A 15682-nucleotide genomic window follows, 5' to 3' on the forward strand; every position below is an offset into this window, starting at 1 on the left:
ACCATCCTTACCTCGCATTAGATGTGCTGTTAATATCACAGTAAAACTGAGAGCCTGCCCCGCTGCTCGAGTTCGACGCGATCGAGTCACTCTTCTTGTGCCCTGGCGTACCGCCTCCGCCTCCGCCGATACCACCGCTCGGATGCTGGGCTGGTGGTGCTGGCGGTCGCTTCGTCATCTCCGGCGCCGGCTCCAGCGAGCAGCTGAGCGTGTGCGCCTCCCGCTCGTCCAGCACAAGCAGCGACGCAAACCATCGGTCGAACAGTGGATCATCGGGAAGATGGTACGTGTTTGCCGCACCCTGCAGCAGTTTGATCTGGGCCAGCACCTCAAACTCCTTGCGCCGCTTGTCGAAGTTTATCAGCCCGTCCTGCAGCGTGTCCGGGATGGCCGCATGGATCATGGTCAGATCGGTCAGGAACGTGCCGAGGTATGGTATCGTGCCATGGCTGATGAGTGTGTTCTGCTTCTGGAACACCTTCTGTAGATGCCGATCGTTCTCGCCGACAGTGTCCGCAAACTTGGCCGTGCCCTCGCGCATCAACACCTCTCGCTGGGCCCACGCATTGTTGTCTTCGGAGAATATTCGTGCCAGCTCGTTGTACAGCTCCAACTGAACAGAGGAAATAGAAGCCAAGTTAAGTAACAGCCGTCAAACTGATTTTCCCATGCCCAGATACGTACCTTATCCCTCGGCAGCACGGCCCACGTCTTCGACAATCGGTACACCGCGTTCGACTGCAGCCCCGAAATGATCGCTTTGAGCGAGGAAAAGTTCTTCAACAGTCGCAGCTCCTGCGCAATGTCGATCCAGGTCGAGATGAGCAGGGCCCGCTCCTGGGGCTTTAGCCGCGGCTCGATCAGTATGCTCGAGATGACGCGAAACGAGACGGCATTGAACTGCGTTACCGTGGCCAGCACCGAGCTGCACTCGTGCTTGTCCCGGTTCGACCAGATCGCGCCGAGACACTGGTGCGGTATGAGCCGCTTGAACAGCTCCATGTCCATGCGGGTCAGCTGCTCGGCAAAGTGCTTCACCGGAATGTTGGGAAAGCGGTACGAGTTGAGCAGGTGGGACGGCGGACCGCGGAATGCAGGCGTCAGGCAGAGGCCACCGAACTGGTCGGCGAAATCGTGATAATCGTTGGACCATGGCAGCGGTGGTGGTATTCTACTGTACTTATCTAACCTATGCGTAAACCTTCGGAAAAAAGTTGCAACCACAAGGACAACAACGGTTAGTAACAAGGCACCAACGGAGAGTCCTCTTTGAGTTATTTACCTATTTAAAGCTTTCATATGTATTTCCGATTTTGGCAAACGCTTTGAGGTGAATGCTAGCAATCGTTGCAGATTATCCGTGTCCCAATCCTCGGGGAACCCATCGAGCCACACGTGAAGAACAGAGACTGTCGGGAGAAAGAGAGAGAGCGCATTATAACAACCGAGATATCACAGACCTAACAGAGCACCTTACCTAGAGTTTTCTTGTGCTGGTCCGACAGCGATTCGGGCTGCAGGAGGGCCGGCTCGGCGTGCAGCTTCTCGTACCGGTCGAGCAGCAGCTCGAGCACCTTCTCCGGCTGCGCGAAGGTGCGGAAGGTGTTCAGGAACACGTTCACGAACGTGCTCTCGAGCTCGCCGTCGTCGGTCGCGAGGGCATCGACCAGCCGCGACAGGGTGGCCGCCTTGACGAACCGCACGCGCACCGTCTCCCATTCCAGGTGCGATATTTCGTCATCCGAGTCTTGCTGTGTAAATGGATTGGAAAAGGGATGAAAGGTAATGGGCGTATAAGAAATTGAGTATTATTATTTAAGCCATAATGGCATGGGAAATTGTCACAATAAGAATGTTATTGTGCTATTAAAACACAGCAAGATGTGAGCTTTCGCATAAAATGTATGGTGATTGCATACATGCAGGCGCAAAAACAACTTACAACAATAAGACATTTGTTCCGGGCCCGACGGCCAAGCCAACCGCGAAGGTTTCGGTCGTTCTGGAGCGCTTGGTAGACCGTCTGCTGCCACGGAACAGAACGTCCCGGGCAAAGGGTTTCGGGAGCGTCTACGGTCCAACTCTCCTTCACCAAACTACTTTCAGTATTGGCCTACCAGGCTAGTTACCTCTTTTTCAATGTAAATTGGGAGGTCTATTCCGTGGTAGCGCCGCTACTGATTTCGTTAAGCGCTGTCGAGAAGGCAATCGTATTCGCCCAAAGCTTCACCCGAGAGAATCTAACACCAAACAAAGAAACGCACTCATCAAATGCTGGTGTAAGACTGATTTATTATAATGATTTTCTCCTTTTATACTCAAAATTACAAGCTATCTTAGCCTACTAAGATCGAAATAAAAATTATTAAATTACAAAATCGAACAGCCACCTTCGATGTGGTCGCTACGCAACAACATTACTTCCCTGCTACCGGATGAAACGCCTGCAGGTATACAATAATTAAATTTACATTTCGATTACATCAGCGTAGTTATTACCCAACATACAAATAATAAATACAGTGAACCCTCTCTTATTTGACACCTCTCCAATTTGAAAAACCTCTCTTATTTTGAACATTTTGCACAGTCCCTTGATTTCCAGTACATTTTTGTTCCTCTAATTTGGAAAACCTCTGAAATCTGTGTCCCTCTTATTTGTGTATGGTGTTGCCATGGTTATTGAATGATGTATGCTCAAATTGGCAATCGTATGCACAGTTTCCTATAGCAACAGTTAAGGCTGCATACTAAATGTTCTGTCTCTTTCTTGTTTGTATGGACCTTTCATTCACTTTCAACCTCTCTAATTTGTAAACCCCTCTTATTCGACAGTCCCATCGCCTCTCAAATAAGAGAGGGTTCATTGTAAATACTTTTGAACAAATCGGATAGTTTCTTGCAGTGAATAATATTTTCTACTTTACGCAGATAACAAAAACAAAGGCAATGATTTTGCATTTGACAATTGTTGTGTGAAATCAGTTGCTATTGGCTCCAACAACTATTAAAATTGCTTCTTATATTTCAATTTGAGTAAAGTCAAAATGTACACATTTCAAAAGCAGAATGTATAAAGATGAGAGTTTTTATAAAATATTTACAGCGATTTTATTATTTTAGGTGCTTAGAAATTCATGATAATTGTGCTAAGCGCCTAAATGAATGCGAAATTGTGTTTTATGAATTTTACGCACTTATGTTTCAAAAATTTAAAATATTGTAATAAAATATTTTTCATTTCAAAAAACATTAAAGAGAATAAGCTCCTAAGCCAATATCTTAGTTAATCAGAGGTACATGTTTGTTTCTGCTGCTATATGTTTGGCACATCCTTTGTCACAATTTAAACCAATTGCAATTATTTCTAACAACTTGGATTGTTTATTAACATCCTCGTTTGCAAAATGAATAAAAAATAATTGAATTATCCCCTATTAAATTCCCCACTTCATAGCTTTTAGCAAACTGTTTCGTTCGTTTATGTCCCACGAGACTTTCTGGAAAATGGTACAAAGAAGCAAACCGTCGTTCGAGCATGACCAGCACAATAAACCATGTTTTGCGGCGTCACAAGAAAAAAAAAACACATACACACACACACGGAGGAAACCCGTCTGACTCATCCAACTCAACCCAATCGTACCCCGAACGGTGATAAATATTTTAAAGTCGTTTTATTGATTTTTGCTTTGACGAACGACGAACCATGAATGTTCTCTTGGCTTGCTTCGAACCACAGCTTAGAAGCAGCCTCTACCTAACCTCAATACAGGGGCAGGTGAGCACCGAGTAGTACGGCTACAATCATTTCAATTCTCCCACCCCATAACTGCACACTACAATCGTACTTAAATCAATTTTGAATGCAAATATTGTAGACTTGCAATCGATTTTCCGTTGTCGTCTGGGTTGTGGACCGTTTCCGTTGCTTTTTTTATCCTTTGCGTGCTATTCTCAAATCATTTCTATTGCTCCACTAATCTTTGCTGGACTGGAATCGTTTCCCCGTAAATGCAATTGCACTGACCGTACTGACCGGAGTGGGTCGCGTGGGCTGTTGCCGACACCGCCCTTCTCTATCCGCTCCACATTTGGTCCCATTTTCCACGTCGTACAAAACGATGTGTCACCCGCAGGGCCCGTTTAAGGGCACCGCTATTCATTCATTAATGTCCCACAGGGTACGGTACAACAGCAACAACGACAGCAAAACAGATGCAAGTTGCTTGTGAACCATTACAACCCATTAGGTAACACAATGTTCCGTTTCGATGTATCGGCCCCTAAGGGCGCCGGTAGGGTCCGAGTTGCACTTTTTTTTTGTATTGCCAAAGGGATGGAACGCGCTTATGTAATCGAGGTTTCGGGTTAATGGGAGGGTTCCCACGTTCTCGATAAGTGCAACAAACACAATGGTCAGTTTACCCTATTCGCTAGGTGTTAGGTGTCACTTTGAGGGAGGCGGCCCGGGAACTAATTCGATCGGTGTTTATATCTTAATTGCTGATCGGTGCGGTACGAAAACCCTTGAGAGTTGTTTTGCCAATATAGAATGCATTGGAATGGCAATTTTCTAAGCGGTTTCAAAATGAATTAAATTGTTTTTAATTTTTGTTCAATTCATTTGCAAACTTTTATACAAATTTCTTACAGAATTTGTTTTTCATACAGATAACACAAAAGTCATAGCAAAAAAACTAATAATTTTCTTTCTCCCAACACACTGAACTTTAAAATGATTTACGGCAAACATTGAACTCGGCTCACCCTTGCTTGCCCACATTGAATTAGCAAAGCAATTTAAATTAACGCCCAAGAGCCGGGCAGAAGCGCCAACGCAAAACATCATTAGCATCCATTAGGGACGTCATCCGCATCCCGAGGGTCCGTGAGGGTCAAAACGCAATTTTCGCTGAGTGGTATCCCATGCTCTGCCCGCCGTCAATCACCATCGGCAGACGAGATTGGCTTGGTTTTCAATTTTTGGAATGCACTTTTCTATGGCAAACGTTCAATAGATGGTTGTGGTTTTTTGCTTCTTGTTCTTTTGCCTTTATTATGTCTCGATTGGAGGTGTGCTTTTGCTGTTGCAGCAGCAGTGCAGCTAATGCAAAAATGGTTGAGATCGATGCAGAGCAAAAGCAGATACACTGTTATGCAGTGCAGAGATGGCACAAAAAGGGATGTGCTTCTGGCAAGATAAAGCACAACAACCCCATTTCGATGTTTTTTAGGCAAGCACAGAGCCAACCGTCTCGTTTGAGTCAAGGGAAATTCCAAAATGAAGAAAATGGGATGAAAAAGTATCACACAGCAAAAAACACACACACACACTTTATGTCTGGTTGGTTGATTAGCACTCCCGTCCCCCTCAAGACCCTTCTTTCCCTTCGATCAATTTCCAACAAAAGTTTGGAGTTTTTCTCCCAGAAAAAGAAGTATCTAGAACGGCATCTACTTACGCTGCTGGCACTGGGTGTTGGCCGATGGTACCGGACCTTCTTAAGGTAAACCGTGTAGATGGCGTTCTCCTCGCGTTCTTCGCCCCACAACCGCCAGGTGGGCTGCTGGAAAGAAATGGTTTTGGTTTTGGGAAGAGAAGCAAAAAAAAACAGTTTCCATTAAATCGGGGAGCCAGTTTTGTTGAAAACGATGGGAATGATATTTTGAAGAGCTGGATAGTTGGAATTACATGGTTAAGAACCTACAGCGTAGCTTTTGTTTTTTCAGTATTAGATGAAGATGTTTTTTACCCATTCATTCCACCTTAGAAGATGAATCATCGCCCTTTTGATGTAATTAAAGACACCAAGTCCAAGATCACAACCTCTAATTCCTTCTTTTTTTTTTGCTCAATTAGAAACATCTTTGCGATTGGCTGAGACAACGCTTTATACGTTAGCACGAACCAGCTCGCCGAGAGCTGTTAATTGGGATCTTAAAACAATGGTCTACGTGTCCGACAAGAGCACAGCGTGGTTCGCCTCTCGAACAGAGGGAAATACACAGTTCGCAGCCACATTCGACTCTTTTTTTTTTCTTTTTTGAATCACCATCCGTCACAGTACGTGGGCACACAAACGCTCATTTTGAATGAGGATGTCGCTGTCGTATCGTCCGCAACTGATCCCTCCTCTCTGACAAGAAAATGAGCTAGAACTAGTTGTGAATTTTTATTGCCCTTAAAATAAAACCCTCCCTTCAATAGGAAAAATAAAGCACGAACAATGAATAGATGCGCGCTAACGAAAAGAAAGGAAAAGCATTTCGGAGCTGAGAAAAAAAAAACGGCTTTAGCTGACACAACTCGCCATCCGGAATCTACGCAGCTTGGGAGCACGCATTGTGCGCTCTACTGCGCGATGATGATTGCCGCAGCACCAGGCAGGCTCATGAATATGCGCCCGCGCGCGGTTTAAAAACTCACAACCGGCGACACCTTCTACCTCGGAGGGGAGCCGCCATCTAGCAAGTCACACACGTGTGTTTCTTCGTTTCACGCAAAAGCGATTTGCGTACGCCCGGGCTACCTTCTTCAGGCACATTGATTGTTTCACAGAAAGGGGCACTTCTCGGCGGATGTTGTGCTCGGCGAACCATGACGCTCGGGTTGAGGGACGGGAGTCCAACCTTCGTAAACGTGTAATTTCTTCCAAAAGCAAGCAGGTCGCTCGAAGCATTGCCAACGAAACGTCCACCCGAACAGGGGAAAATGGAGGACGAACACGAAGGGACAGGGGCATACAATTCGTGCTGGAAGAATGAAAAGTCTTTTCTAGCGACGGTTCATTGTGTGTGCAATGTTACGGAGAATTAGCATCAGAAGAGGACAAGTACAGGTTCCACCGCTGGGTCCTAACAAAGGAGAAGGGAGTTAGTTTTTTAGAGAGAGATCTTTTTATGCCAAAAAACGAAAGAAAGGTCAAAGGTTACGGGGATACGTTCTTGAAAGGATGTGAGGATTTAAGTGAGGGCCATGTTCTAAAGAAGTAATGGTCCGTATAGGAAGATATACCTTCCATTTTTCCAAGGCCCTTAACAATCGATGGCGGTAAAAATGGATACTTGTGAGTCAGAATCATCATGAGAATGTAAACAAAGAGCTTCTGACAATCAGCCACAAGTTGAAACAGTCACTAATCCATCACTTATTGGTGCTAAACCTTACCAGGGAGGTAACTCATCATTAACGATTATTTGTTGACATTGCATTTTCTCTTTGTATATATGACACGAGCCACAGAACGATCTACAATTACATCGATCAGGCTGCGTTTATGCAATATATTGCACACATTACATCACATACCATACCATTAGAACGACACTTCAACGCACACAAAGCCACAAAGCGCAACCGAGTGCATTGAATGGTTCTTTAACCCCTTCGGCTATATCGTGCCTATGCTATTATACAATTCGCACCAACGTATCGTACTAACATGTACGTCTGGTTTGTCTGACTGCTTGGATAAAGCAAACAAAAACTCGACATCAACTGCGCCCGATAAGCGCGTTCTGTGCGGCAAGCTACAAAGTGTTTTGCGCGTTAAGCAATCGTAGAAGAGTGTAATGCTAGTCGGAGCACCCTTTATTGCGATAGGCGACCCGTCCCAAACGCGGTGAGTCACGGAGTTCCATTTGTTGTCACAAACTCACAAACACACACGCTAAATGTCCGGGGCAAAGGTTCTGCTTCCTGATGCTGGTGCCTGCGAGACTTCCAGTGTTGGATGATGACGAGATAAAGGCGTTCCTAAACGGCTTGACCAGCCAGCTGGGTGTGAAACAGCGGTTTATTTTTGGATTCAACCCCAAAAATGTTTGTTTTGTTTTTCAGTGTTGCACGATAAGAGAAGTTCTTTGTTCTGAGGTGCCTATTTTACGACCTAAAACGATGTTGATTTATTTTGTTATGAGTTGTTTTATAGAGTTTAGCGTTTTATTTGTGGAACGATTATATTGGGAGTTTACGATATGCACTTGAGACGGTTCGGTGGTTCATTCGGTAATAGAGCAGGCTTATACAACACCGGATGCGATCGATTCTCGTGCGACCTAGGCTGATTTAAGGAAGAATTACTGTTTCATTACACTTGTTTATGCCTCAAGGGCCATAACCAGCCGCCATAAGACTACTGTGTAGGAGACTCCCAATTTATAGAAAGATGGGTTTCTCACCTTTCCCCAATGGTTCTAGATATGCACACTACGTACAAGAGAGTATTGCCCTGGACTTCTGTCTTCCTCGAATATGCTCAGATTCTTAACCTCTATTAATAAAAGTTGCGCACTCGGAGGATGATAGCTCTCAATTGCGTCTTTACCAACTCATCCAGTTAATCGAATTAAGCCTTATCAACTCCACCATCTCTCTCTCTCTCTCTCTGCATGCAATGAAACACTTCCCACATTGACCCCGCCAACAGCTTGCCATCTGTATTACCTTGACATACCACTTGGTGGTACGCTGACTCTGACCCTGCTGTTCCTTGCTGGCGGTGTACTTCCGCCCCATCAGTTTGCTGATCGTTCCCTTGCACGGACAGAAGCACCGCAGCGTCCCACCGCCACCCAGCCCAACCGGCCGTCCTTCGTCCTTCCCGCCCGCCGTGCCATCCTTGCACGTGCGCTGCGGATCAACGGCCGGCACTGGCTGATGACCACCTGTTGTTGCTGCCTGTGCTGTTGCACCAGCTGCTCCTCCTCCTCCTGTCGGTGAACTTCCAACGGAGTTGTTGCTGCTGTTGTTGCTATTGTTGCGAATCTGCTGCGTACACTTGTGGGCCAGCAGTTTCGTCTTTTCCGTAATGCTCTGGAGCGTTTCGTTACTTGGGCAAAACATTGGCGCACGACATACCCTCTCCCGGAAGCAGGCGCAAACGCGATATGATCACTTAACCCCTCGCATCCAAAACACACACACAAAAACCCCACACACGCGCGTGGACGCACTTTTAACACACTTTTTTGATTGGACTGTTCCTGGCGCCGAGCGCCCTGCGATCACTTCGATTAAAAGTGTTTAAACTGTCGGGTAAATAAGCGGGTGGGTAGCTGCTGCTGCTGCTGCTGGAAAGAATATGGTTCAGAACCGTTGATCAGTTAAATTGATCACGAGAGCGAAGACGTTGGGGCTTTTATTAAGCCATGTGTGCCAGAAATAGTTTCCTAAAACTCATCGTGGGCAATTGATTTAATTTCACCCAATTCGGGAGAGTTAAGAGTGATGAAATGTTCGAGCAGTTCTTAATTCATCATTCTCAACCCACTGAACAAGCACACAGACACTTGCCACTGTGAACAATGGACGTCACATACCTCGCACAATCGCGTCAGAAACTAAACTCGTGCTTAGAAAAAGGCACGAACCAAACCCACTACGCTGCTTCCTCACGGATCAATCGATAGAATATTCTCCGGAAACACACAGACACGTGTGTGTGCCACTGCCGTCACCGGCCTCTCAATCACAATGTGCTCGTTTGTGTAGCCATAAACCACGTAAACCGAGAACTGCACGGCAACAACAACATGAAACTCAACGCGTCACATCACTTGCAGGCGTGTAACTCTGCTGGTGCTCATATGTGGTGCTAATAGGTGCGGACTGTTAGCTCATGCTCGTGCCCAAACTGTCCCCAAATGACGATGACTCAGTAAATGACGACCATCAAATTGTACCACCATTGCCCAATGCGGCAATACGGAGCTGCGGGATAATATTGCCCTAAGAGCCACAAATTAACATTTATCGATCGATGGGAGGGCGACAATTGAGAAATTCTTATGAGTAATAGCACGCGACACTTTCTCTGTCGGGTTTTATGATGGAGTGTAACGAAATGGGCCCATCCAGCGCTCTGGAACTTCTCAGCTCACTGGCTGGTGTCGATGATGGCTTTCATAAATATTTAAATTTAATCCGGAAATAGATCGTCCAAACAGATTTCAACACTAAATAGACCTCATTACGGGATGCTGGACTGGTGTTTGTTTACCGTTACCCTTATGCTTGCGCTCCTGACGAACACGAAACACCCATCCAGTCATGGTTGAGGAAGTACAGATTCGGTACAAATTGTTTCAAAGATCGTAATTGCTACGTATTCTATTTCCAAAAGTGGAACTGAAGTAAAATATTAGAACTGGTCTTGCCGATGGTTCGATACATTTAACCTCACTTCATCAAAGTGAGGTTGCACTGTATTTATATTCAAAACACAAATAAATCGACCAACACCTCCGGACTGGGCTGTTTGTTTATGGAGTAAACACAAGTAGGATGAAGTTAGGAAGGGTTTGGCTTTCTTCCGAAGTGTTTAGCCGCTTTGATCTGTAGTTCCGTTTCATGGCAAAGGTTTTGCAAAACGGCAATATGGAACAGCAATTTTCAACCCAATCCACCTCTGACAAACGTTTCAATACTTCAATGCTTTAAACGCTCTTGTATGTTCCTGTATCCTAATCACACACTAACACACTTTACTGCACGAACCCTTCAAGCTAGATGTTATCTCTTTCCATACAGAAAAGGGCACAGGTTCACCAACAACAACCAAAAAACACTCGTTTGCCAAGCAAACGAACCGTCCCTCCCGGAGTCAAACATCACCGTACAGCGCGTCCTAGATTCGTAATTAAATTTTTCAATATCCGCCACGGCATGGTTGTAACAGACAGAATGGCAAGTCCTCTTCTCACTACAATCGCCCCCTCCTGCCCCACACAACACCTAGCTGCATCAATATGGCGTTTCTGTTTATCTCACACTGAACACTGTTTACCGAAACGCATCGAGCACCGGCTTCTAACAGGCAGAGAAAAACACATCCTTTCCCATCGAACGGCAGCAACACGACTGACAAGAGACGGAACCAACCGGCACAGCAACACTGTTGCCGAGGTCTGCATACAGGCACAGACTTAGCTGGGAGTCGTTCAACCGTACGTCTGGTGCACGGGCGATCCTTTGCAGGCAGCCGATGCATGACAGGCAGGACCCACCGAGTGCACAGTGTGGAGTGGTCATTGTCGGAACGACGACAACAACATCTACCTCCTCCCCGGTACTGCTTTCTTTGTTAGAAAAAGGAAGGGAGTTGGGACGGCGATATGGTAGTGGTGCAGTAAACCGACGTGCTGCAATAACATGGCGTTATGCTGCACAGCCCGTCCACCGTACTGTGCCCAGACAGAGAAGATTTATGGTGTGCGGAAGTGAAGTTTGCCAAAACGGACCCCGTACTGTAAAAGCGGGGACTTGTAGTGCCAGAGGGAATGGGTTTGGGAGGTTTGAGTTACCAAAGCAAATACCACCACTTGGCAGTTGGCAGTGCGTATGTTTATTTAATGGTTTAGAGTTTTTTGTTGTTGATGTTCTTGTTGTGTGTTGGCAAGTAAACGCTGGAGTTTGCCAATGGATGGCATCTGCCGACATAATAATTCCTTCTGCTTATCTGTGGGTGCAGGGGTGATGTCTAATATGTCTGCCAAGCTTCATACATAATGTTGTTCAAAACAGAAAATTTATAGAAATTTTACTTTTAGCGATATCGTGGGTCATTAAAGAGCTGGGTTTTTTGCCTTATAAGAAGCATTTGGATGTTATTCACAATGGAACATGAAAGAGTTGCACCATATCTCAAGAAATCAAAACTGCAAATTTACCAATTCCAATACCAGGTATGCAACTTGTAGTCATGAAAATACTTTTAATCTCAATTTAGTTTTTTTGCTAATGTAAATAACTAACAGAAAAAATCTTTATATATTCCACTACATTTCAATTTTTAACACGTGTTATATTGTCACCAAAAATCTTTTTCAATGATGAGCATGAGTAGTTTGTAAAAAAACGCAAATTTACAGTGAGGTAAAACACGGAAATCATACCAAACGGAAATCATCGAAAATTGGAGCTTGTTTGAGTGATAAAAATCATGAAAAGTGATTATTACTTGTATAAGTAAAGTTTTCTTTTTTCAATTCAACGTCTATTATCTTTGAAATCAATACATAACAATTTAAACTATACAAAGATTCTTATGTACTCTAATTACATCATTCGCATACGAAAAGTTCATCATTCGTTGAGTTAAATACATAAGTTTTTATGGCGAAAATATGAATACAGAATGAAGTTATTGAGATAATATTTTTGAATAAAACCCATAGGACAAGATTTCATCTAAATTGTAGAGATTAACAGATATCCAAAATTAGGTTCAGGCCCCCCGTCATAGGTTCAGGCCCTAAATAGACCGTGCCCCCCATATACAGGACTGACTATTCTGCTATGGGCAATCAATAAGTTACCGAAAGCCAAGCCCTAGTGACACAGGGCCTTGACCGACAACGGTTGTTGTGCCATAGAAAGGACGAATAAGTTGCTTGAAATTCATTTAAAGTATCAATAAAATATTATTTCAATAAATATTACTCTTCTTAAAAGTTCAAAATATAACTATTTCACATTTTTACAAAATTATGGTTTCTTAATGCAGGGGCGCTATATAAACTTGAAACTTTAAAAAAAACCATAGCTACGGCCTAACACGACAAATAACATAGTTCCTTATATGTTCTTCTTCTATCTGGCGTAACGTCAAACGCGGACATGCCAGCCTATACAATATAGGCTTACGAGACTGTATTTATTACCACGCAGCCAAATAGTCAATCCTTGCTACGGGGGACGGTCCATTGTAGGCTAGAACCCATGACGGGCATATTATTGAGTCGTTCGAGTTGACTCGGACTGTACTACGGGACCGCCCCCTATTGTATTTTATCGCAATTTAACAGTCATTGTTAGTGACCTTTTTGGCACTACTGTTATTTGATACAATTATCCCATATGAAAAAAATGTTACAATCTTCAAGAAGCTATATTTTTAATTTTTTATAAGCCCAGTTAAGATAAATGTTAGCTTCTGCCCACGAATTGCCATATGTGTGTAATCCACTTTCGTCTGATTAAAACTATACCAAACAATACAGCGACTACCAACCACCCCAGACGACGACTCTTCTTCCCTGGTTGTGAAGCAACCCAAAAGCGGAACCATCCATTTTTCCACGTGACTTAACCCAACACAAACATCGAAACCGACAACAGCCGGGACCGGCGAGAGACGCACCCACAACCTCACGGGAACACCCAAACGAAAAAACCTTCGCCCTCGCGGGTTAATCAACCGTCAAAAGCGTCGTGCGAGCGCCGTGGGAGTAATCTGAGACGACGTTTCCAATCAGCACCTATTAGTGCGCTACCGCTAGTGGCCATCAAAGTGTTGCTTCCGCTTGCAAACACACGCACCCGACCTGTGTGTGTGTGTGCTCGAGTATGTGTCAAGATTAATAATCGTGTTGCGTGCGTGTGTGTGTGTGTGTGTGTGTGTGTGTTGTGGAACCGATGCAGCTCATATGCCGGGGCACGTTTCCCACTCCCTGCCAGGCGTTGGGCGGAAAATGTGGTCCATACGCGTCCGTAAGAACACTCAACCGTGGGCGTCCGTTTTCCCACGTGCCAAAACCGGCTTTCAGGTCGATATTTTTGGCAATCGGCCGCGCACATCGGTGGGTTTTTTTTCATCCTTTCATCCCCGATCTGCGCCCTTGTGAATCATTGATTCCCGAACGAACGAACGAACGCGATGATGCTCTATATATAGAGAGCGTCATCCCACCACTGTTCTTCGCTCTCCTTACGGGTAAATGCCCTCGCACTTGGGACAGGAATGTGTTTGTGTGTAAACTATGAAAAATCGTATCGGGAAAAACGCATTCCAATTGTATGACGCTGCTGACGCTGGGAAAGGCAAACAAATCCAATTTTTCCCCCGCACAGAGAACCGATCCGAAACGGTTCTCCGCGTGTGTGTAACAGTCGTTTGGAGGGGGTTTATACCAAAAGCGGAACAGCAATAACATCAAATTGAAACGGGCAAGGGAACGAATCACAATCCGGTAAGCAACAAACGCTTCCCATAAAGAGCAATGTTGCTAGCATCGCCTATGTCTCCTCTGTAACCGAAGTAATGTTTGGGGCAGCATTTTAACTTGAACAACGCTCCGATGTAACTATGGTTTTGGTGGCAGTGTACCGTCTTGTTACTCTTTGCTTTGAGAGCTGAAACTGTGGGTTCACCGTCTGACTGTTTGCGAAAGGCTCGCTACAGGCGAAATACGGGCGCTAAAATGCAGACAGGAGGACGCACCGTCGAAACATATGGCCCCCAGGCTATTAGCCCCAAAGTAGCAAGCCCCTTTTTGTTTGCACCCTCTCAACCCAACCCAGCTCGACTAAAACAACGACAACCAGTTTTGTTGTTGCCTACGTTGCCTCGCGAACCCTAAACCCTTTCCCTGTTTTGTTTGTTGTTTTGCTCCACGTGGTTCGGTGTCACGCACGAGTGACAACCGTCGTAGCGGATGTTCTTTGTTTCGACGTCAGTAGCACAGACTTTATATGTGTGCATGCAAAAACCCTCGTTTTTGTTTAGATGTCGAACGAACGTGAGCATGCTTCCTGGTGGTGGGATAATTGCATTTCCAAGTAATCGTATTAGATCATTACTCCTTTTGCAGCGATACATCTTCCTGCGATACTCCTCAACGACCACTTCATTTTGGAAGACGCTCAATCTTCCTTTGACATTTGTCTCTCTGTGCGCTCGGTGTCTTAGCAACTCGTTCGCAATAAAACTGGTTTATTGGGGAGGTTCGAGTTGGAATTTGATGCTGAAATTCCCTCCTGCTTAAAAGTCCGGTTCGACGATAATGCGCAAAACACTCCCCGTAAAACCCCCCAGGGGGAGCCATTTTTTGTAGAGAGAAGCGAAAGTCAACCGACCGATTTCGACTGCTTGAAAACAGGTTTGAATTTGCATATTGCCAACAGGTTGCCAAAAATAAAACGATGGCTCTCTGGATGGAGTTTGCCATGATGTTGCCATGTTGTTTCAGCTTCACCATTCAGTTTAATGAGTTAATTTATTGCTATTATTTTATATATTATCTTAAAATGGGTAAAAGAAGTCGAAGAAAGAAGAAATAAAACTTAGCATTTTACGTGAATTCTTGTCTTAATTTATCGTCTGGTTTAACCTTCAAAATCATCGGCACAACTCATGCCTTTTGAGGGTGTAAAACCAAGCATCTTACAAGCACAATGAAAGCCACTCATTGTGGTAGTTACAATAAATTTAAATAATTAACTACAGACAGCACTAAAATAAACACAATCTCAATCCTCCTTTTCGCACTCGAATCATCTTCATATTGATGTCAAACAAAATGAGCATAAATTAAAACGCGTTCGTTTGCGCTAAATTTCCCCGTATTCTTCTCCATCCAGTGTTCTATTCCAGCGGTGCTATTTTCAGCATCCGGATGCAAACATCAACAATGCACTCGGTTCGGCTTGGCGAGCTGTTCGGCTCGGCGTCCTTCGAGTGCAACGTGGCGGAAAAATGGTTTATATTTATCAAACAACCGCCACGACCTGCCTTCATCTACCGTGGCGCAGCAGTCCAATATGTGCTTGTGCGAGCGGGGTACACGAGCAGCATGATGCAATTGACATAATGGTGGTGGTGGTTGGTGGATGTGGAGGACACAGCATCATCATGGAACGTTGATATGATGTCGGAGATGTTCATGCTGCCGTGCAAAA

At 44.9% G+C, this 15682-nt stretch overlaps 1 protein-coding gene across 10 annotated transcripts in view; it reads right to left on the reverse strand.

Moving 5' to 3' along the window:
* LOC120954952 (ral guanine nucleotide dissociation stimulator-like 1) overlaps positions 1-15682 on the reverse strand; it is a 37013-nt gene that overhangs the window by 1420 nt on the left and 19911 nt on the right. For 4 of the 10 annotated variants that reach the window (XM_040375326.2, XM_040375324.2, XM_040375325.2 and 1 more), the window contains exons 3-7: positions 5466-5567; positions 1478-1751; positions 1283-1409; positions 685-1201; positions 12-613 (exon numbers count right to left, since the gene is read on the reverse strand). In XM_040375326.2, the coding sequence (XP_040231260.2) occupies positions 12-613; positions 685-1201; positions 1283-1409; positions 1478-1751; positions 5466-5567 (1622 nt within the window). Of the gene's footprint in view, positions 1-11; positions 614-684; positions 1202-1282; positions 1410-1477; positions 1752-5465; positions 5571-8449; positions 9076-10790; positions 11483-15682 lie in introns of those variants that run through there. The other 6 variants (XM_040375321.2, XM_049610730.1, XM_040375320.2 and 3 more) reach the window with 4 other exon arrangements.

The sequence above is a fragment of the Anopheles coluzzii genome, chromosome 3, assembly GCF_943734685.1.
Source record: "Anopheles coluzzii chromosome 3, AcolN3, whole genome shotgun sequence".
NCBI lineage: Eukaryota > Metazoa > Arthropoda > Insecta > Diptera > Culicidae > Anopheles > Anopheles coluzzii.